Genomic DNA, 22551 nt, shown 5'->3' with positions numbered 1-22551 from the left:
ACAAGTGCTCACTCTTCTCCATTTCCTACAGAAAGAGCCTAGGCACTTGAGTTAGGCATCTGCAACGTGAATGACCCTGCATATTGCTTATTGCTTGTCAAGCACTCAAATTCCTTGTTGCATCGTTACCTCATCATTTAAACTTGGGGATTTCTAAGTGGAAGGAAATTACCTTTCACTTCCTTAATTACCAAGGAAATTAGGTATCAGATCTCTGTTCTGTAGTAATTGAAGAAGTTACTTGTTTGGATTTCTGTGTCTCCAGCAACAGCTTGTTAAAGGCACAGCTACTCATAATGGCAGGAAAATGCCCTAGATGGGTGAGGAAATTAAGGGGTTGATAATTTATACACCTTGACATATTTAGCTTTCCTTTATCTTTCCATAACAGTGCTTGTGCAAGATGTAACAGGTCCTTCAGATCTGTAGCAAGTCTATTGTCAGAAACATGAATTAATTCTATTTGGCCAGGCCTGAAAACTAATACAAACTTGTAAAACCCAAGCTGTAATCAATACAAGGGAAAGACTGCGAGGTTTAACTATGTTGCTGAAATATGCTACATAGGAAGGTTGAAGATTTTAAGGCCATTTTCCTACCCTATCTTTTTAAATCCCAATTGAGCTTTTTATCACAAGCTGAAAAAAATCTCTGGATTTCTTGAATTGACAGCATTAATAAAGTCAGGAAAAAACTAGGAATGCTTTGCATTGTTTTTTTTTATGGCTGCAGTCTAATCTACTGGTCTGAAATATTGAAAGAGTTATGAGGGGCTGGCAATTAAAACTCATTGGCACATCAAAGGAGTGTGGTATAAAACTGCTACTGAAGGCATGTGCCAGAGTGGAAAAAGTATGCCAAAATTCATGTCTTCTGAAAACTGATTGGCTGAAGAGAGGTGAGGACATGGGCTTGATTACCACTGTTTCTGGTCCTTTAAGAGTGCTAACAGGTCACTAGCAGGATGTTTTCTAGGCTAGTTTAGCAAATACAACTCAAAACCAAGGGACTAACGAAGTTTCCGTCTTCAGGTTACAGAACTGCAAGTGTCATCATTGCATTGACAGATGGAGAGCTCCATGAAGACCTATTTTTCTACTCTGAGAGGGAGGTAAGTGTCTTACACGTTTTTAGTCAGGGAGAGAGTGAAATGTGAAATGTCTGAGCTTGCTGCTTTGAAGGCAGAAGATAGGGACAACCTTTTTCCCTAGTAACGAAACTGCCCTTTGGTGCTTTTTAGACGTGAATCTTAAGGATAAACATTAACAGCAGCAGTGCTTTTGACTCATCAAAACTGAGACTATTCTTAGGAAAGGAGGGAGATTTAAGCTTACAGTTTAAAACAAACAAACACCACAAAAACAACAACAACAACAATAAAAAAAAAACAGCTGAAAAGTTTCAGTGTTTACTGGATTGTTTTGGGAAATACCCGAATCTTCTCACTTTGGCTTTTCTTCTTTCACAAAAAGTAAAGAGGAAGGCTGTTGTTCCTATAATCTTCTGTTACATCAGAAAGCCTTTTAGATCATCAAATCCAAAATTTCCACAAATGCTACCAGGATTCAGGCATGTATTCTCAACACCCTCATTAAATTAACGTATTATGCAAAATGTTAGATCAACAGCAGGCTGAGCACTTGAAAGCTTTGCTGTATAGTGTTCCTGCTGATGTTCTTTTGATAGTCATCTTTGAAGGGATGAACCAATTTTCACTTGTCAGTCAAACAAATTAAGATGACCTAAACTTGGAAGATGGTATTGTTACATGAATTTGCTATGGACAGAATTTTTCCTCTCGATCTGTCCAAAGTGCAGCTTTAAATCCAGTAACAACAAAAAGAATAGGTTTGTAGAATAAACCCAATACTGCTACAGCACAAACAAATGGCATGAACCTAGAGTTCCCCTCCTTGCTGTTCCTCTCCTTTTCTTCCCTTCTGAAATAAAAAAATCCACAAGAAAAACAAGTTTGTTTTTAGAGGTGAATGAACAAGTCGAGAGGTCCGAAATGTTATATGTGTTGTGGTTTGGGGAGGAACAGCTAGTGAGCTAGCAGAAAGGAGATCCCGAGCTCGGCTCCTGCACTGTGAGTTGCTGCAGTTGTTTGGGTTTCTTGGTGTAAACTGGAACGATGCTTTTTTGTAAAGCACCTTGCTATCTAACAATTTGAACTACTACAGTCTTCTGATATAATCTGACTTGCTACCATCTTTTCTGGGAATGAGCTTTCAGCCAGGTGTTCCTGTTCTAATGAATCACGGAATCACGGAATCTTCAGAGTTGGAAGGGACCTCTAGAGATCCTCTAGTCCAACTCCCCTGCTAGAGCAGGATTGCCTAAAGCACATCCCTCAGGACTGCATCCAGGCAGGTCTTGAAAATCTCCAGAGAAGGGGACTCCACAACCTCCCTGGGCAGCCTGTTCCAGTGCTCTGTCACCCTCACCGTAAAGAAGTTTTTCCGTGTATTTGAACGGAACTTCCTATGTTCTAGCTTGTGCCCATTGCCCCTTGTCCTGTCACTGGGAACCATTGAAAAGAGCCTGGCTCTGTTGTCCTTAAACCCACCCTTTAGATACTTGTAAATATGATTAAATGACTTAATTCATACTTACGCAGGCAGGAGCATTTAGAATAGTTGCTTTTTGAATGGTAAATGCAATTCTATCTGCATGTCAACAAAATCAGAAAAATCAAACCTGTGGATGTTCTCCCTCTATTAGTTTGAGATGCTGTGTAAATAGTGGGAGTGATACAGTTTTTTAGCAGATGGGATGAACTGTCTCTTCACCTATGGATATCATGAGTCCATGAAAAATATCAAAACACTTTAGGATACTGTTATACTAAATGGTGAAAAGAAAATGGATTTAGTCTGTCTTACATCTGTTGGTCAGACAAACGTTAGGAAATTGGAGTAGCTAGGAAGATGAGCTAATTAGTTTTAAAAACCCCACCAAATACCTTGGGTTTTGCTTTGCTAAACAAATAGCTACTCTAGTAGCAGTTAAAACCTGTTTATGCGGAATCAGGGAGAAAAGCTTTTAAAGCTGTCTTTGGACAAGATCTCCCATCACTCATTTTACAGAGAAAGACTAAATTTATGATTAAGACCTTTCAGAAACCTGCATCCCATCACATTTGTGTCCATGTCATCCTGCCTTTCCTTGTTCCAGGCTAATCGGTCACGTGACCTGGGAGCAACAGTCTATTGTGTTGGTGTGAAAGATTTCAACGAGACCCAGGTAAATGAGACGCTCGTGTTCACTGGGGTACTTGGCGAAGGTGCATGTTGAACACACGCACACGCTCCTGAATCACTTTCTCAGGACTTCTCGAGAGGTCTTCCTCTGCTTCTGCTGACTGTTTGACAGTCTAAAGCGACTGCCTGAAGTGTCTTGGCCTGGGTGTTGGGTTTAAGCCCCTTTCTGTCTAAATCTCCGTGTGTGGAGAACTTTTCCTCTGTCTGCATGCCACAATGACTCTTGGTAATGGTGGAGAAAATCAGAGGAAAAGACACATGAAGAATAGCAAATCAGTCTGGCTTAAGCTGTAGGCAGACGGGAGTTGTGGGGACTTTGTTTTTCTTTTTTTTTCCCCTATAAAACTGAGGTATTGGCATACAACACTTCAGTCTCAGTCCAGCTTTTCTTTCATGAGAAGACCATTCTGCAAAAGCAAGCAGCTTAATTAGTTACATTTGATAGTCCGACTTCTAAATTTATTATATCAGTGTTAGTATGTCCGTGAATTACATTTCGTACCAAGTGTTAACAGTTGACGTTATATTTTTCTAACATGAGTGAAACACTTGTTCAGCCTTAAGTTGACCACTGAAATACTTACTGAATCGAGCTTTTCCAGGTTTTCAGCTTTCTAACAAAGCTTCAAACACTGATTCAAAAAGGAGTCAAAACAAACTTGTTTTAGAACAATCTCCTTTGAATCAAAACCAGAGACTAGTGTAGAATCATAGAATCATTTAGGTTGGAAAAGACCCTTGGGATCATCGAGTCCAACCATCAACTCCACTCTACAAAGTTCTTCCTTACACCGTATCCCTTAACACCACATCTAAACGAGTCTTAAACACATCGAGGGATGGTAACTCCACCACCTCCCTGGGCAGCCTATTCCAGTGTCTGACCACTCTTTCTGTGAAGAATTTTTTCCTAATGTCCAGCCTAAACCTACCCTGTTGCAGCTTGAAGCCATTCCCTCTTGTTCTATCACTAATTACCTGTGAGAAGAGACCAGCACCAGCCTCTCTACAATGGCCTTTCAGGTAGTTGCAGAGAGCGATGAGGTCTCCCCTCAGCCTCCTCTTCCTCAAACTAAACAGTCCCACCTCCTTCAATCGCTCCTCGTAAGATTTATTCTCCAGGCCCTGTAACCTACAGTAAGTCAGTGAAAAAGCAAGGAGGGAATAAAAATGGAAGAGACTAGATCTAAAGTAGCAGACCTCAAAGACAGCTGCTGCTTGAAGTCATTTAGATGCTGAAGAAATTAACTGGAATGAGAATGAGATGACTGTCTGAAGTCCCGGAATGCGCTAGGAGGGTGCCTATGGGGAATGAGTTGAGGCAACTGTAAACATCCTGGTTCACAGAACCTGCTATCCCTTGGCCAACAAGCAGTAAAGCAGCTTTGCTGCCCTTCTCGGGGCGGGCAGGGGAAAGTTGCCTGGAGCATTTCTCTGGATGCAGCCCAGGAGGTTGGCAGTTTAGTGTTTCGCTCGAGAAGCGGGGTGGGAGTGTGAAGGTGGAGTCGGTGGGGTTCAGGGAGGAATGTGTGGCTAGTCTGTGGCCTCCAGTTTGCAATGCTACAGGAAATGCCAAAGAGGCCTGCTGGGTTGATGTTACCTCTGCCATGGGAGAGAATTACTATAACAAACATTGGCCTTGCAGCAGTAAAATTTGATCCTGCTCCAGCAGATGCATGGAGAGCTCATTACTTCTGAACTGGGCTTCCATTCGTGCCTTAACCCTTAGCATGCTATTGACAAGTGAACCTGCACGTAGCTCTTTACAGGTGGTGTCCTGGTTTCCCTTATCTTACCACCACCTCATGAATGTCCCTCTTCTTTGTCATGTTGGCTTCCAAATGCTCTTCTGCTCCCTTCTTCCTCCCACTCGGAAAATATCTCCTGTTATAGCTCCCTGCTTTATTCTTGGCTCTCTAATTGTTGAGCCTGAGACAAATAGTCAAATCTCTGTCCTGGAAGGAAAGGTGAATCAGGCCCGTATCTCCCAGTGGGGTACAATTTGCTTTAGTCTTCTCTATTTGTGAAAATACTGAATCATTTTGATTAGTTCCCTGGTTTAAATGATGTATATGCTGAAGCGTTTTGTTGCATTAGTGGCCTGTCATGTTGATGCTGTGGCCTATTTTGGTTGTGGAGTTACTGTGCTGGGTGATTTACAGTCATATGGGAGATGGTTTTTGCAATAAAGATCATTAGGCTCTGGGCATCGGTGAAAGCTGTGTTCTGTCTTGTCTTCCAAGTTAAGGGAAGCCTTTTCTGATTCCTTATATGCAGCTTTCTAAAATCAATCAGGCTAGAGAGATAACTTTTCAATGATTGACAAACTATAATGCACTAGCAATCCATACAGAATACTTGGAGTATTTGGTTTTTTTATTTGCAAGTGGATGAGTCTGGAGAAGTCTTAATGTGTTGCCTGCTGGCCAATTTATTTTGTTCTTTGCATTTCTGTTTTATTTACTTTTACCACTCCGTCAGCTGGCTAGAATTGCCGACAGCAAAGATCATGTCTTTCCAGTGAATGATGGTTTTGAAGCCCTTCAGGGAATCATAGACTCTGTAAGTATTTTTAATCATGTGTTTGCATGTGTGTGTGTTAGTTTCTGTTAGCTCGGGCAGTGGAAGGTTTAGTTTTCCTGTATCCACAATACCTGCTGACTGCTAATAAATCACTTGAACATTTGTTTCAAAGAAACTGACCTTTGTTTGTACTCATATTGCTACTTTAAGGTAGAGTTTATCAACAGGTCACAATGCAGGAGGTTTTGAACGCAAATATTATCTTTTTGTCTGCCTCCTTGATGGGAAGCAACTGACTGAATGGACTAGGTACCTGGTGACGCTTTATAAAATGGTTGCCACAGACTGGGACAGCAGAGATGTGTTAGAGCACATTCTGTATGAAGGACACTCTGATCTCTCTTTCTAGTCGATTAGCATCCTTTCTGCCCTGATGGATGTGCTGCACTGCTTGCCTGTTTAGAATAGGGGAAGGGATCCTGCTGTGTATGCCAAAATCCCCAAAACTCGGCTTTCTACGTGGGGCGTCCTGACAAACGGGCTATTTTTATTCCCCTCCAGACCTAGGTTTCCCGATTCAGATGGATCAGTTCCTGTAAGGTCTGGGTGCAGCACATAAGAGCTGGCCTGTTCCCGAGTGGCTGGGATAAGAGCTGGCTGTTCGGCTGACGGAGGAGGGGGCATAGATTGATTCCTTTCCCATGGCTTCTGTACAAGCCATGCAAATGGCTCCACGGCTTTTACTGGCAAGTAAGGATGCCTGATGAGGCATTCCTATTTCTAGCTCTAAAACTTTGAGCGGCCTAATACTGTCTCACCTAGGGCCAACGCTCTCCTTGACTGAGCAGGAAAGGCAGTATGTGAGAGGATGTGTGTGTCGTTTTCATTGTAAGTGTAAAATGTGCCCAGTGTTCACTAGGAAAAATATGTTTTCAGGTAGCTTTCAGTATTTTTCTGTTCCTTTTTCTCAGTGATATCCGATTACTGTTCTAATTAGATTGCTTCCCATGGCTACAAAGAAGGATGTGAAATCCTTTTGAGGACACGTGTTTTGTTCATTTTCGTATAGGCTTTTTTAGTTGATAAAACACAGATGAAATATGCAACTTGAAGCTAGGGAGGGTAGGTACACCAGGGGGGTCTCAGATTTCTGTGTTTACAGTGGTTACACACTGTGACCGTGTAGTACCAAGCAAAACCGTTCCCTCAACGCAGGCTCAGTTTTCCCTAGTGCGCTCACATGTAGATGGAGTACAATCCCTGGCTTATTGGTTTTCCTGGCACTGTCCAAGTGTGGGGCTACTGCCTCAATTCTCTTGGACAATCAGGTGTTGCATGTCATTTAAGAAAGCAAGAAAACAACAAAAAACCCTAGTTTGCTTCCCAGCCCTGCATTCCCTTTGCAGCTGTTTTTAATGAATTCCAGCAGCAGTTCTGACTCCCTTTCCAGTTACAGTTAACAGAATGGGAAGACTTCAGCCCCCAGGAACCTAGTCAAGAACTGCTTCAGTTCACTGGCGCAAGATTTACCAGCCCTGCAAAGGAAGGTCACAAGGAAGTGTAACTGTACAGTAATGAATCTGGGACCCGATCACTTGCCTTTGAGTGCAGTGATTGCAATAGGTTGGGTAGGAAGGAGATGTGTAAAAGGAATGGCAGAAGGACATTAATCACTCTGTAGGATGACAAACCTGTAAATTCCTCTTCTAGCTGGAAAGTAAGCTCCCTCATTCCTTCTTTTCTTGTCCTTGCAAAGCACCTCTGTCTTAGAGCAAACAAACAAAGCATTTGTGTTCACAGAAAAGCATTTTAGTGTTGAAATGTTGAGATTTGGAAGCTTCTTTCTATTCCTGTGTATGAGTTGGTATAGCAAGGATGCTCAGCCATGTGTAGAGGGGATTGGTTAGATAGACTACTAGCTGCTGGTTGATATAACAGAGGAAGGAAAGAGAAAATTATGAGCCTGGGGGGAGATTAGTGCTTGAAATCACTCTCAAGATGTGAAGACCTGGGTTTATTCTGGTCGGCAGTGATTTGGCGTGAACTGCCTTGTATTCCGGCTGAGGAGGTCTGACTCTTCCCTCCTCCCCCAGAAAAGGAGACCTTTTTTGACTCTCTGTGTGCACAGAGACAGCGGACTTAAGTCCCTCTGGAATGAGAAAGGGGGTGGGAGCTGGGAGTGGTGGAGCTTGAGGCTGGCCTCCGCTGGGCTTCTGCATCTGCTGTTCAGGGTGGTGGGTCTGCAAATGTTTCGGTACACCTGCCCTCCCTTTTCTGTGGGAGCCAGCAAGGTTTTAAGTTAGCAGCTGCAGGGAGGTCTGCTGGGTGCTTCTTGAGGAGGACTGTCTTCCACAAAGCACCACCAAGCTATTCAGGCTGTGCCCTGGAGGCTGTGCTTAAATGAGCTGAAAATATAGTGGATTCATAGTGGGAGCTGAAGGTATTTGGTCATTTCTCTCCTGAGAGTTCCAATGTGACTTTTTTTATTAAGCAAATCAATTGCTTTTTCTCCCTTAGTGAAAGAGCCACTGGTAAAACTTCAGCTTCCCCCATGTTTAATGGGGATTTTGAGTTTGTTAGGAGGGAAGAATCTGGTAGAGAAACAGACAGCTGATTGCTATAAGCTGGGAAAGAAATGGAAGGAACTGAAGTAATTTATTAAATTTTTCTTTTCTGTGAAAAATTTCTGCAGATCATAGCCTGTCAATTTAAAGCAAATGGAGCAAGTCTTAGAAAGAAAACCTGAAGCTCAACTTCATCTACTGCTCAGTAGGTCTTTGGTAGGAATGCTGGAGGCCATGGAACATGAAGCAACATGAAAGTCAGGATAGGATCCTGTCATTGATTTGCATTGAGCCTTCACCAGAAACTGACTGAAAGAGGAGTTGCTTGGAACAAGAATACTTAGAATACTTCCTGATCCTTGCCATGTGTTAAACCATGGCACTAGCTCAGAGCTTATCTCAAATAGAGATGGAATCTGGGTCCCTTAGAAAGGATTCTTTAACTGAGCTGCAGGAAGCCTCACGAGGCAGTTGTGAGGTATAAGAAATGTGTATATGAACTAGTTGGTGGGACCGTCTCCTATCTGTATAAATTGTGCAAATGATTCATCCTTTTAAGTTTAATTTCCTGTGTACTCCTTTCAGATCATCTTGCAGTGGTGTCCACCTACCCTCAATATTTTTCAGCTCTTGCCTCAGCTCTTAGAATTGATACGGCAGTTCAATGTACTCCTTCACCTCAGGAAATTTTAGCTTGGAAATGTACTGTCTCTGAATACTTCTGGTACTCAAACTGCAGTGCTGGGTGTGTGTAGAGTGGTAACTTTTGTAAGAACTTGCTGTGAGTGCCTGGTAGACGAAGTATGTATGAGAAATGTTGTGATGCTTTTACTTACTCATCCCGAGATAGCTGTATGGGTAAACTGTACGTTCCCTTTATGTGTACACTGCCCAGGGGGCCTAAACTTCTGCAGCCAGTAAGGGGTGGGATCTCCAGAGGGCAATTCAGACCAGGAGCTTCCCATAGATACTTTGAATCTATCATCTGTTAGAGCCAGGCTTTCTACATGGGCCAAGGAGAAAGGCAACAACTCAAGCCTCTTGGCTTGGGCAGCTAGCTTACCAGCTAAAGGAGAGGATGAGAACCTCCAGTCCCAACTGTATAGTGTTTCTCATTACTTTTAGTAGTATGCGATCACGCTTTCTACTTCTTTCTTACCTCAAATGCATCTTTAAAAATGACTTAAATATATTTATTTTACTTGGCTCATGCAGATATTATTGGGTAGGAAACAATTCATAAATAAATTAGTTTTGTAATTGGCAACAGACTTTGTTATTTAGTAATTCAACAGAGCTTGATAATGAGTACCTAGCCCCAGACTAGGTAGGTCATTCACACTAACACTGATTAGGCAGTAACCTATTAAACTTCAGCATCCTGTTTGCTAATTAGAATTCCCAAATTTGTTGAAAAAAAAATTTATAAGAAATATGCATCTGCTGTGGTGAAATAATCTGTCTGCATGCTTGTGGACCAGAATACCAAATGAAAGCTTCCAGCAGCGGCAGAATTTCACTCCCCTTCATCCCTGTGTTTCTAAAGGGCCCAGGTAACCTGCAGGGCCGCTCCTGGCCTTTAATGCCTGGCAGAAAGCTAAAGGACAGGCAGTGCCGTCACAGGTAGTGCTAAATTCAGTTCTGTCCTAATAGAGATAACAGTGACAAATAAAGCCAAGCTTCCACGAGGATGTGTTGCATTTTTTATTTGGCATGTCAACAAATATTAACAAGAGATCCTCCCAGGAGCCTGTGTGAAGCTGGAGCATAATTGGAGCCCTGTAGAGTACAACAGGAGACTGATTTGGGAATCTGAGCTTGGCCATTAAGTGTGCGCTGCTAAAGACAATGGGATGCTTCCTCACCGAGGGCGAGCACGTGCTTCAAAGACTTTTCTGCATGGCTGCCAAGGCAAGCTGCCTTGAGGCCTGCAGTTAGTTACCAAGTAAACCAGAACCGTTGTAATTCTCCCTATGAAAATGAGGATGTGGAGTCAGTTCTCCCGTGAATGCTCTTGGAGCTGTTTGTAGGCGCTCAGCTGGGAGATTGCATCACCACTCTTGCATGTGATTTTGCTTTCCTGGGGAGCCAGCCCGCAGTGAATGAAGTGCACCTAGAGCCCACACAGGGCGGCGCAGTCCTCGGGAAATGAAAGAACAGAAGATTTGATGAAATCTTCCATGATTAATATATTTGAAGTGCTTTTTGAATTTGTTTTTATGATGAGGAAGAGACGTAAAGGAATTCTTTTGCAATAGTTACTGCTGCCTGATTTTCACTTTAAGTTAGAGTGGGTGCTTGGAGCATTGGAAACTTCTTACTGTTCTAAATCAATACACATATTGCAGTTGGCACTGTAAAAAGCCATTAAAGCCAGCTTTTTATAGTCACGTAAATGGATTGGATTGGACTGGAAGGGAGCTCTGTATCATCTAATTGAGACACCTGCTATTCCACGCCCCCATCCAAGTTGGCTTGCAGCATGAGTATTTGCAAATGACTGAATACAAGTCATGAATTTCAAACTTAATCATGTGAAGTTTTATGTGTTTTATTTTTTTTTTAAGTGAAAGTATTGATTGTATTTTTCATGCATTTGTTCTCCAGCTCATTTGCCTACTTCTCTTTCACTTCATTTCTGCAAGGCAGTGAGGAGAAATACATATTAAAATGTTTGGGGATGCTGAGGGAGAGGGGAGCAGAATCGAAGGGGAATTTGGAAAAACGTGAAAAGAATCTCTTCTTAAGGGAGACATTTTTCAGTAGAAAGGAAAAACACTTGGAAAAGCAGCAGCTCTCAGCTGTGCTCCTTAGCCCCGGCAGTCACTTTGAGAGAAAAATGCTGTATCTTCAGAGAAGCAGAACCTGGGATGAGAAAGGGGTGGGTAGTAGAGGGCTCACAGGAGATGGGGGGATAGCTACAGATGGATACACTGGAAGAGTGTTCCTACAGTCGTCTTTATTTTTTGTGTATTTTCCTTATTCTCCCTTTCAAATTCTTCTAGTGCTTTTGAGTTCCGTTCTCGACTGTTGACTTTCTCTTTTTTTTCCTCTTGACAGTTCCTGTATAACCTTGTTCCTGCAAATCTTTCTCCTCACTTGTCAGGCTGCCAGCAGCTCAGACGGTCCTGGTTCCTTCAGCCCCTTGGTACTTTTTCAGTCTCTACCAGCCCTGCTTCTGAGTAACTCAAACTCTTGTTTAAAAGTTGTAAAACATAAATCATGGCTCTATCTGTACCTTTTGCAATTAGGTATTTGAGGCGGAGTGCCACGATTGTGGAGAAAAAGTAGATTATCTTTTTCTTACAAAACGCATTGTGTTGGTTGCTGTCCTTACAGATGTTTCAATTTAAAGTTGGGAAAATAATTTTCATGTTGGATTTGAGTCATGATGCTTGGCTGACATTTACTTGCTTCTTGGAGCTGACCTAAATTTTGATCAGTATTACCTCGTCTAGGGGCTGCTCAGCGCAGCACCGAACACCCACAGCACTCCATCGCTGCTTCCGTTCTCACAGGGGCTTACGGACACTGTCACAAGTTTGCTGACTCTGCGCAGTGAAGAATTTGAGTTGGTCTTCGGAGAGGGCAAAGGCAAATAATGGCTTGAGCAACTTTAGCACCGTATGGGAATAAACAGTATCCAACTCTAGCATGCTCCTCGTGCCTTGCAGTCTGCCAAGCTTGATGCTGAAATATTTGTGTAAATCACTGTCTGCACGTAAAGTGGTTAAAGGCAGTGACAACCCTTATGAAGACATACTGCTTAATTCACGTTTGGTTTAAGTGAAGAGCAATTGTCCATACATCTTGATTTGAAATCACAGTGCAACTTTGAGGATGCACACTGGTATGATCACATAGATCAGATTAAAACCCTAAGAAGTCTCGAACTCCTGTGCTGAGACTTGAGAAACGGCTATGTCGATGTTCCTAGGATGTTTTAATGCAAAGGTAAACAGCTTAGCTTAAACTTCTGTTGTTTTACTTGGAGTTTACTTGGCTCCAGAAGAATTTTGAGGGGGGAGTTAGGACTGCAAAGGGAGGGCCATGACATTTCCTTGCTAACCCTTCAGAGTGCACCTTGGTTGTTACGGATCATAGTCTGCATAATAACTTGTACCACAGACAAAGGCAAACTTGTGCTGAGATATGGGAGAGCGTCGGCATCCACTGCCTTCCTCCATAGCAATAGCGTGCTGAGGAAGAGCAATGACACCTGGGTGGCTGGTTTAAAGTGAAAAGCGAAGATGGTATAATTGTGACATGAATGCAAAGTGCTTTGTTGAGTTAAGTATTTACGTGAGGACAAGTGCACTCTCACGCTTTCAGATTTGTGTTTCTATAGAAACAAGTCTGAGACACTTAATGACATTTTTTCTGTCTTTTAGATTTTGAAGAAATCCTGTATAGAAATTCTGGCAGCAGAGCCTTCCAGTATATGTGCAGGGGGTAAGTATAAATTGAGGCCCTAGTTGTTCATGTTGCCTAAAATGCTTTTTTTTTTTTTTTTTTTAATCTCTAATTGCTGGAGTGTGCAAAAAGAACTAATTAACTGGAGCCGAATCTTTGGCTTTTTTTGGTGAATTTCTTTTTCATGTTACAGTAGCTCACACATTTCCAATTTCTGCCAAATGATGTCAAATGGGATTTTCTTACAGAAAAGGCTTAAATTTGACAGTTTTGCCTAACTGTTTTTCAGTCAAACCAGTCTGTCTTACTTGGACTGTGCCAAGCTTGAAGTAGATATGCTGCAAAATTACAAACCAAATCAGAAAACAAGACTTTGTGATTAAGTTTAGAGTTTTGCAATTTCATCATCTCAGAGGATTATCGAGGGAAGTGCTTTTTAAGAAACTTCCTGGAAAGTCAAGTGAGCACGCTTTGATCTAAAGACTTCTAAAATTCTTTGAACACTTCCTAGGCCTTTAGGGTTGATAGGGTGGCTGAGGACTAGAATTTAAACATCATTCAGCTGATTTGTGTGAATTGTACTGCCCCCCTTTGTGTGCTTGTTCTAATATGGTTGTGCTAAGTACTCTGCAGCTTTGAAGTCCTGGCAGGCATTTCTGCATTCACCTTTTTTGAAGAAAGCTTGAGAATCTTTTTAGCCTCTTCCATCTGCTTTCTGTGAATTCACATTTTACGAAGTGTATCCTCACTGTTTGTTGAATGTGTAACAGCAACTCATTAAGTAGAGAGGCTGGGAGAAGAGCTGAGGTTTGTAGAGAAGGATGAGTCCCTGACAAGTTCTGCATCTTCCTTTTTCTTACGTTGTTAGTCCAAAGAAGAAAGCCAGTTATCATTACTTCTTTGTTTTCACTTCCAAAGCAGCTGCCTCAGTCATCCTTCCTGCCTCTCCTGTTCCTGAAGCAACTGCCTGTATACCTAAACATATACGTATAGTCATATTTTCCTAGCAGACGCAAGACACCAGGCTAAATGTCCAATAAGTGCAGGCATCGACTTTGCATTCCATGCATGCCACTACAGCAGTTTTCTTTTTGAAGCCAGGATGGCATAATTGACATGAATTATAGGACTTAGTCATCTATTTCTCATTTTGGCTGGCCATTTAAATAGTTCCTGTGTTAAAAAATGCTCCAAAACAGGGTTCTATCTACCTTAGCATGGTAGGTGATTGTTGTCATGACAATCTCTGATATAGTGCAGTGATGTTCCAGAAATGCTTGGGAAAGGAAATGGAATTGTATGAACCTTCAGACCCACTTTACACGCTTACAGATTTTTATTTTTTAAAAAAATATATTTACATACTTATATAAGTGATAAACTATGATGCTTATGCAGTGTCGTAAGCCAGAAGATGACTTCCAACCATCATTTATAACCGTCCCTAACGCTTTCTAATGTGCTTGTCAGTTGCTTATACGTCTTATCACTCCCATTCATTGTGTCTAATGAGAACGTGGGGGTAACACACAGGGGCATCCAGCAGAGCGAGCTGACAGGAAACGTAGCAGGGTTCTATATAAACCGTTCACATTGGAATTTGGCCAGTACTTCACAAGAGGACCAATATTAACCTTGGAAAATGCCAACAGTAATTTAGATGCTCAATTAAAGGCCTCATCTCCAAGTTTGGACAAATACTCCATTGCTCTTGAACTGCAACTGATTTAATCACTTAGGACTTTGAGACTAATGAAAGTGCCATTGAATATGAAAGTTGTGTGCAATAGTGTTTTCTGAAATAAACTTCTGCAGGTGTAGCTCTGATACCTCCTGTTTTCTTGTTTCTGAGCACATCCTTGAAGACTGGTGGCAGGTTTTCCTTTTTTTTTTTTTTTTTTTTCTTTTCTTTTTTTTTCTTGTAAGGCGGGAATGGGAGAGCTCCGTGTTACCTGAGGCCACTCTTGCGCTGCAGACTAGGCGCAGACGCTTGGGTAATGAATTTCAGCAGCAACACGTCATTCTGAAATGCCAGTTTCTTGACAAGTTTGTTTGCATCAGTACCGACACGCAGAGTGCATACTGCATCTGTTCACTTCAGTCTCAAGCGGAGACAGGATCCTCGTGGTTAATCTGACATCAGTGATATGCTGTTCTTTGACTGTACTTGAACTCTCATTCCCCAGCAGTTGAGTCTTCTGTGATTTCTCTTAAGTATTCGTCGGCCCCCACACTCCAGAACAGAGCTCTTCTCCCCCGTTCTTCCCAAATGCTCTTGGACAATACATAATGGGCCTGTGAGGCAGCTTCCCTGGCTAGATGTGGTGGGATGATTTGCAACTTGGCTCTAAATCAGTGGGACCTGGAAGAGAGCCCAGATTCCAAAGCAAATCTGCTTTTTCTGACAAGTACAGTGTATGAGTCCTTAAGGGAGATGAAGGAAGATGGGGACTGTAAAGTGCAAGGAGAAAACTTTGAATCTGCAAAAACTAGGTTCCTTGTTGCTCTTGTGAATTTTAAAACCAGGGTGGTGTTTCTGATGTACTGTGATTACTCCTGCATTGGCTTGGATGGTGAAACATCTTGTGTTCAAACCGCCTTCGGCAGTGAAACATCAGTGGGGATTGTCCGAGTGCCTCTCCTATATAGTAACAGGAATTGCGGGGACAGTTTCCTTCACCATGGGGAACTGCAGAGTCTGCATCCCTATGTCTGCTGCCAGAACTCGGCTGGGGCTATGGCCACGTTTCAAAATTTGAAAGGCTGAAAATGGTGCTTTCCTTGCACGGCAGTCTTAATGCTGATGGCTGCGTGAAGTTCGTAAACCTTTCCCAGTACGGGGTTCAAGTAGCTGGAATACCAAGGGATGGTAGAGAGTGGTCTGAAAGACTCGTGAGGATATGATCTCATTGCTCAGCCTGCTTGTTCCAAAAAGGACCGCTCAGTCCAGCGCTCAGGTGTAGGTGACTGTGCTTGGTGCTTTCTGCTTGTGCCACAGCTTGTGGTGACCTTGTGAAGTTGATCTGGAAGACCAGCAAAGAGGAAGACCTGGGGAAATGCCCGCAGGCTCTGAGGTGATAGCCTTTGTCCAGAAACTAGGAAGCTGATCGCTTGATGAAGTCCCCTGTCATTGGATGGAAATGATCCCAGTCAGGGACTCGTGCTCATTGTACGAGTTAGCAGAGCAGGATGTGACAAAACTCATGATACAATTTTGCGGTTACCTAGGAAAGTAGCGCTTGGACTTCTCCAGGTTATCTGTCACTGGAAGATTTTTTTTTTTCTTTCCACGGAAAGATACTTTTGTCTTTCTTCACCCAAAACTTTCTGCCATTTAAGATGGCAACTTGGGGAGGGGAAAGCTCAGTGCCTCTGACGCTTAATGTTTTCACTGCAGATCAAAAATGTTTTTGTTGTGTATTATCTCCTGTTTCTAAAAACTCTTAATTGAAATTGGGTAGAGAGAGAGTAGAAGTTTAATTTTTAACAATTTTTAAGCTTAACAATTGTTAAACTGCAAATTTTAGCTCAAGAGATCTGAAGTGAAAAGTTTCAACGTATGTCGCTTATCTAAATGGCCATTCTTTGCCTTGCTACGTATCAATAATCTGTCTCTTTTGCTACAGAGTCGTTTCAGGTTGTCGTGAGAGGAAATGGATTTCGTCATGCCCGTAATGTTGACAGAGTGCTCTGCAGTTTCAGGATCAATGACACAGTTACTCTCAGTAAGCTGGTTTGATTTTTTTTTTTTTAATGTCTTTATTTTTTTTGACTCTACGCTGGCAAACATTTGCTTGCAAAACATTTTGGATCTTCAAATATGTTGACTGTGAGAGTAACAATTATGGGATGAGGAGCTATTAAACTTGCAGAATGCAGAAGAGGTTTGGTTTTTAGAGGAAAATTGCTGGTGGTATTGTATGCTGCAACTCTGACAGCAAGGATGTGACTAGATAAGCTTGAGTAATGGAGGGGACAAAATACAGAAACTTGCCTGTAAAGAGTATCTCTATATATATGTCTTGCTGGGTTAAGTATGTAGTGAGATCAGGTGTTTATCTCCTTACCTATATTTTGTGGCACTTAGCAGGCCTGATCATGTAGCTTAAAGAAACACTATTGTCGGAAGCTGTATTGGACCAGTGGCTAAGGCATTGCCGTGCTTCTGTGGATGCAGCTTGGAAAGATGTTTCCTATGCAGAGTTCACCAAGCAGAAGAACTGAAGTAAGAGAAGCAAATTAGACCCTGAGTGTCTGGTCTTTTTGTGAAGTAAACTGAGAGCCATTTAGCTGAAAGAACTAATGATCCTATTGTTCTCATCTGGCATGCCTGCAAACCCACATAGGAAACCAGATAGCGTAACTCATAGCTAATACCACCAGTGACAACAGAATTCATCTTTTCTAACATGGAATCTATTCAGAAGCTGCCTGATCATTTTGGAGGCGGTCCTGGCCCTTTTGAGTATAAAATGAAGGCATGAATTGGTTTCTTACATATGAAAGTCTAATGGCTCAACGTTGGACTTGCTTGTGCTTTGAGCATCTCTGTAATTTACTCTTTGGAGCAGGGGAACGGTTTGCTAAGGCTGTTTGCCGTGTGAGGAATGCCACTGAGCATTCAGGGCAGGTCCAGGACAGTGAGTGTGTGTCATTTGTCCTGAATGGCTTTTGTACTGTTATGCTGGCCTCCTCTGTAGTAGGCAGGTTCTGGAATTGCCAGCTTTTGTGTCACTAAGCAGAAAGCTTGGCTGGCTGTGGTTCACGGTGGCCTAATGCAGGTATGGTGGTAAGTGGTGAGCACATGAAGAGCAGAAGCTGGAGGGCTAAGTGTCCAGGGAGGAGCAGGTGGCATTGGAGGGGGGAGCAGGGAAGGAGAGGGATCTGAGTAAAAGCACCGGGGTGGGGGGGATGTGGTGAATCAACTGCTTTGGAGGCACCTCTCTGCAACCCTGAGATAAGTGCTGGAGATGTGTGAAGAAGTGAGAGGTGGCCTTCAAAAAAAGAACAGCAGAGGCAGCCACAGATTCATGCGTTTCCTTTGAAGCTCTGTAAAATTTGACCCAAACCTGACATGTGGCCAGAACTCCTTAAATCTGGATCGTGGCTGCATTTAGGTGTTGAACTATGTTTGGTTTCTCCCCTGAGTTCAGATCCAAAGTTTTGTTTCGATCGTATGTGTCATAAAGTCTCCTGCAGTTCTCCAGAGCTGGGCAGGAGACCTTCCCTTCTCTCTCCGCCTGGAAGGTTCCAATGGAAATGAAATTGCTGCTCAAATATTTAGAAGTTTTCTTTTCACCAAAAGTCTGAAGCTATGTGGTGCAAACCCAAAAGCCTTTGGGTTTGATTGCTGGAAGCTGGCAGTTTGTAGCATTCTTAGTTTGCATGTCTGCTGTCTTGTTTTCAATTAAAACATGAATATCATGAATATCGTGATAACTGAAAACATGACTACCATCTAAAACATATAATTTGGGTGAAAATTTCCACTTTATCGAGGAGCTACTTTCAGTTCAAGAGAAATGTTAGCGGAGGGTTTTTCAAATAGTTGTATTTCTTGATGTGTGCAGTGTTTCAGTTTTAGGACCACCAGGGGCCACATTTGCAACCTGTGTGGGAGGGGATAAGAACTAGGTTTGGTCCTTCCTTAGTGGAAGGACATCGTTACTCTCTTTCCCCAAATTGCTTTCTATTCCTTCTATACATTGCTTGCAAGACCTGCAGCACCAAAGGTCTTTTTGAGTTCTGAAGGCCTGAAAAACTTGGATCTGGGGCTTAATTTGAACTTTTTATTAGGAGCTTTAAAATAGATCTGTATCTTGAAGAGGAAGAGCATTGGAAAGCTATATGTGAAATGAGCACACTCTGCTACCGCTGGTTTACAGAGGGAGGAACTGAAGTACGGTCCTTGAGGTGTCTGCTCCAGGTGAGCTAATCGCAGGCAAGCGTGTGGGTGTCCTGACACCCAGCCGAGTACTCTTCCTACTGGTTTATGGGGCTGCTTCAGGAGCTAGAGATTTGGTGCAGGTCTCCTTTCTTGATTGCCTGTTCTTCATTCATTTCTGCCTCCATAGCCATCCAACAATTAGCCTTCTCGTGGCCCCATTTGCATTGCGAGTCCAGGACAGGGCTCTGAGCTTGAACGGATGGTAACAGTGGTGTCCTGCTTTGAACAACACTTCTCCAGGACTAACTTCGCTTTCAGAAATTTTACTTTTGAGTGAAGTCTTTTCTAATGCTTGGGAAAACTGCACTTTTAGAAGACTCCGGTGTCTGAATTTGTGAAAATATTTACTCTATAGCCAGCTATGCTATGTGGGTTTCAAGGTCTCAGTGTTTTCGAGCTCACCAGGTGCAGGGGTGGGGAGAAGCAAGATCCAGGCACTTGCCCCAAGCTGCCGCCAGGATTATTTCATACCATGAACGGCACATTCCATAGAAATTAGAAAGTTTGCTGAGGAGTTCTCTCTCCCTTGATGGCTGCCATCCTGAGAACTCTTTGCCCTGGTGCCAGAGCCCCGAAGCCCTTCCCTTCCTCCCAAAACCACAGCGCTCGCAGTGTCCCACATTTGCAGTTCCCTGCGGGGAGTGCCCAGCTTCTTGCTTAGGGAAGGGCCTGAGTGTCATCCTTGTGTATTTTATATTGGTGTTGGGATCAATATTGGTTCTTTAGTGTTATTAGTGTTAATTATCTAGTCTTATTCTATTAAATCTGTTTATATTTCAGCCCTTGGGTTTCCTTGTTTTTTCCCAATTCCCTTTCCTGGGTGGGGAGGGGTCATTGGGTGAGACAATAATTGCCTGAACAACAACAAATTGTTGTGGGTTCCTCAAACCATAACAAGTAGCTACTGTTTGTGCCAGCTTTGTGAAGTAGGGAAGTGATGTTAATGCTATCCTTCTTTTCTCTCCTATGTAAGGTCTTTTCCGTACTTGATTTGCTGTTTGACTTTTTCCTCCAGAGAAGACTACTTGCTCCATTCTTGTCATTAGCTTGAAAGTTACCTGCGGCTGTGCTGGCTGTGACCTGCTGTTGCATCCCAATTGCTGCTCAGCTCAGCTTCCTCAGAGCTGGCTGGCTCTCGAGCAAGGCATTCATTCCTGGAAATATCCTAAAGTCTTCATAGACCTAAGAATGTCATCCCTCAGCTTTCCACTATTCAGTGTGTCCTGTCTATGGAGACACAAAAACGTCCAGTGCTGCCAATGGGAGGAACTGTTTGCGAAGGTTATCTCACTCCCAAACACTGTGACCTGGTGTTGGTGGGGGGGAGGAGGAAGATTCCTTCCTCTCTTTTGCGTGCTGACTGCTTGTCTAGCCGAGTCATTTATTATGGCCTCTGTCATCATAATTTCATAGTAGCTTTCAGGAAAGATCAGCTTATCTTAGTGCAACCCATGGGCTTTTTTTGTTCGAAGCTGTCTTCCTGTGTCCATAAAATGACTGTGGAAAATGAGGATAAGGGCCCAATATATTCCCCACCTTCTGACCTTCTGATGCATTCATTGTGACCTAAATTGCTGCATAGGTGAAAAGTGAGCTCATTCTCCTTGGCAGCGCACCAAGATTTCTCAGTTCATTTTGCACGGCAGTAGATTTTTTGATGCAGTGACCTGGAAGTGAGAGGCCACAAACTCGGTTTCTGAGTTCAAACTGTTCCCCAATTGAGAGAACTCAACAGTTGCCCATCAGCGTTCTCAACTCCAAGTTTCTCCTGGTGGGAACTGGCACAGCTCTGTGAAGTTTAAGTTGCGCTATGTGAGAATGAGTCTCAGTGTTTTGCTTTACCGGAGCCTGCAGCTCCAGCCCGTGTTCTCAGTGTGCCTTTGTGGCAATTAGCTGCAAACAGCTTAACGCAAGAGTTAACTGAATGAGAGTTTTATGGAAACCTTATGGAGACTGGATAACTCAGCTGTTTTTGTTTGCTTGAAACCTCTCAGTCTCTGATTGTATCAGGGAGGGAGGTACTTTTAAAGATAACGCTAAGCCAACAGTTCCTGAAACCTTAAATTATCCCAGATGAGACGTAGACCAGCACAGCTAGGACTTGCTGAGGTTAAGGGCATGAGCTAATGGATTTTTATTGGGATTATTGGCAGAGAAAAGTGGCAGGTGAAGAGAGCATCAGCTCACAATGTTCGTAGCTATGGGATAAAAAAAAAAAAAAAAGAAAAGAACATCTGTAGAAACGATGAAGAATATTTGGCTGAGCAGAACTGTAATCAGATGCATGTTCAACAGCAGGGTGTTTTCTGCCAGCAGCAGGACCTCGGAGAATTGGTTTCAGACTGCACAGAGTTAAAAGTAATTATCCAGTGCAGTGACTTATGACTGCTTTGTGGTGCTAAAACGTCTTTGTCTGCCCAGATTGTGCAGGATCCAGCAAAGATAGTTCTGGGCATAGAAGAGGAGAGCTCTGTCCTAGGCAGTTTAAAACTGGAGAGAGAGATGAAAGATTGGTGAGGAAAGAGCACGCACCACAGCAGAGGTGGGGCTAGATCTTTTGCATTCTAGTGAATGTTCTGGATGCTTGGCCAAAACTGATCCTTTGCACAAATTCGCCTGGTGATTATTTTTTTTCAGCACCAAGTACCAGAAGTGAGGGGAAAATGAGGCAAAGGCAGTGGGAGCAGGGCTTTGCCAGGTATCAGCGGAGAGTGAGCTGTATAGGGAACTGTATCCCAAAACTGCCCAATAAATGCCTCCTAAAAATTGTCTTCTGTTTTTAAAGCCAAGCAAGTTTCTCCATTTTCCCCATCTTGCCTTTTCCTTGCAGCAAGGTACTTTGTCTGTGATATTTTCTTTATTTTCTCACAGCCTGGTCGCTCTTGCACAGGAACATTTTACTTTGCAGTTTGACTCTCTAATCCCTGTTTTCTCCACTCGATCATGTCACTTTAACCCTCCACTGAATCTTTTCCTTTCATTTTCTTGTAGTAGCTTTTCCCTCTTTCCACTGTGGTACTAGAGCACGTCTGTCACTGTGTACGAGCTCCATCAGGTGTTTTTGGGAGTGTGACCTTTATGAAGGACACAACGCATGCCTCTAATTATTCCTAGGTGAAAACATACACCAAGGTGAGCTTGGCATCCTATTTCGAGGGGTGACGCAAGTAATTGCCTGACAAAGAACATGAAAACAGGAGAAACAGTTGCATGTCAAATGCTCTCCAAGCCTCCAACAAATTGCAGTTTAGGAACTCTTAAAACAGGACTCGTGGGCATTTACCTCCAGCAGACTTCCCTGCAGCTCTCCAGGCCAAGTGTGGGGGAACAAGCCCAGAGCAGTCAGGAATACTAGGGCTGAGCGAGGAGGAGAGTCTCTGTGCAATGTGGGACTAGCAATCTGTATGCTGCTGGGGGACCAAGATGGTCTCTCGCTGTGGCATTAGTGCATCTGTGCAAATGAGCGTGACGGAGCTTATGGTAACAGCTCTGAGGTTGGAGTGAAGCTGTTGCAGTGCTGGACCAGGACTCCTGCCTGGACGTGACCCTGTTGTACTGCAGCGTGTGCTGCTCTCCTGAGCTGCCAGTTGTGAGCATGAGCAAATTAATAGCATGGTGCTTTGCCAAGTTCTATTAGTAGTCTCGAAGCTATGCGTGCTTGTTGAACGAAATTGTACACACAGCAGATGAACCCATCAGAGAAAAAGCGATTCCTTCCAGATCCCTTCTCTCCATCTAGAAATTGTTATGAATGCGATATCATTGTTCTGCGCTTATCTCCCTCTTCCCCCCATTCCCTAACTCTCCTCTGAATGGCTTTGGCATTCAAAGCTCGTGTATC

At 43.1% G+C, this 22551-nt stretch overlaps 1 protein-coding gene across 1 annotated transcript in view; it reads left to right on the top strand.

Moving 5' to 3' along the window:
* ANTXR1 (ANTXR cell adhesion molecule 1) overlaps positions 1 to 22551 on the top strand; it is a 113689-nt gene that overhangs the window by 17142 nt on the left and 73996 nt on the right. Inside the window, exons 6-10 of the mRNA XM_074563823.1 lie at positions 1032 to 1111; positions 3178 to 3246; positions 5745 to 5825; positions 12742 to 12802; positions 16390 to 16488. Coding sequence (XP_074419924.1) covers positions 1032 to 1111; positions 3178 to 3246; positions 5745 to 5825; positions 12742 to 12802; positions 16390 to 16488 — 390 coding nt within the window. The remainder of the gene's footprint in view (positions 1 to 1031; positions 1112 to 3177; positions 3247 to 5744; positions 5826 to 12741; positions 12803 to 16389; positions 16489 to 22551) is intronic.

Source organism: Larus michahellis, chromosome 20, assembly GCF_964199755.1.
Source record: "Larus michahellis chromosome 20, bLarMic1.1, whole genome shotgun sequence".
Taxonomy (NCBI): Eukaryota; Metazoa; Chordata; class Aves; order Charadriiformes; family Laridae; genus Larus; species Larus michahellis.
This window is presented reverse-complemented; position numbering and strand designations above follow the sequence as displayed.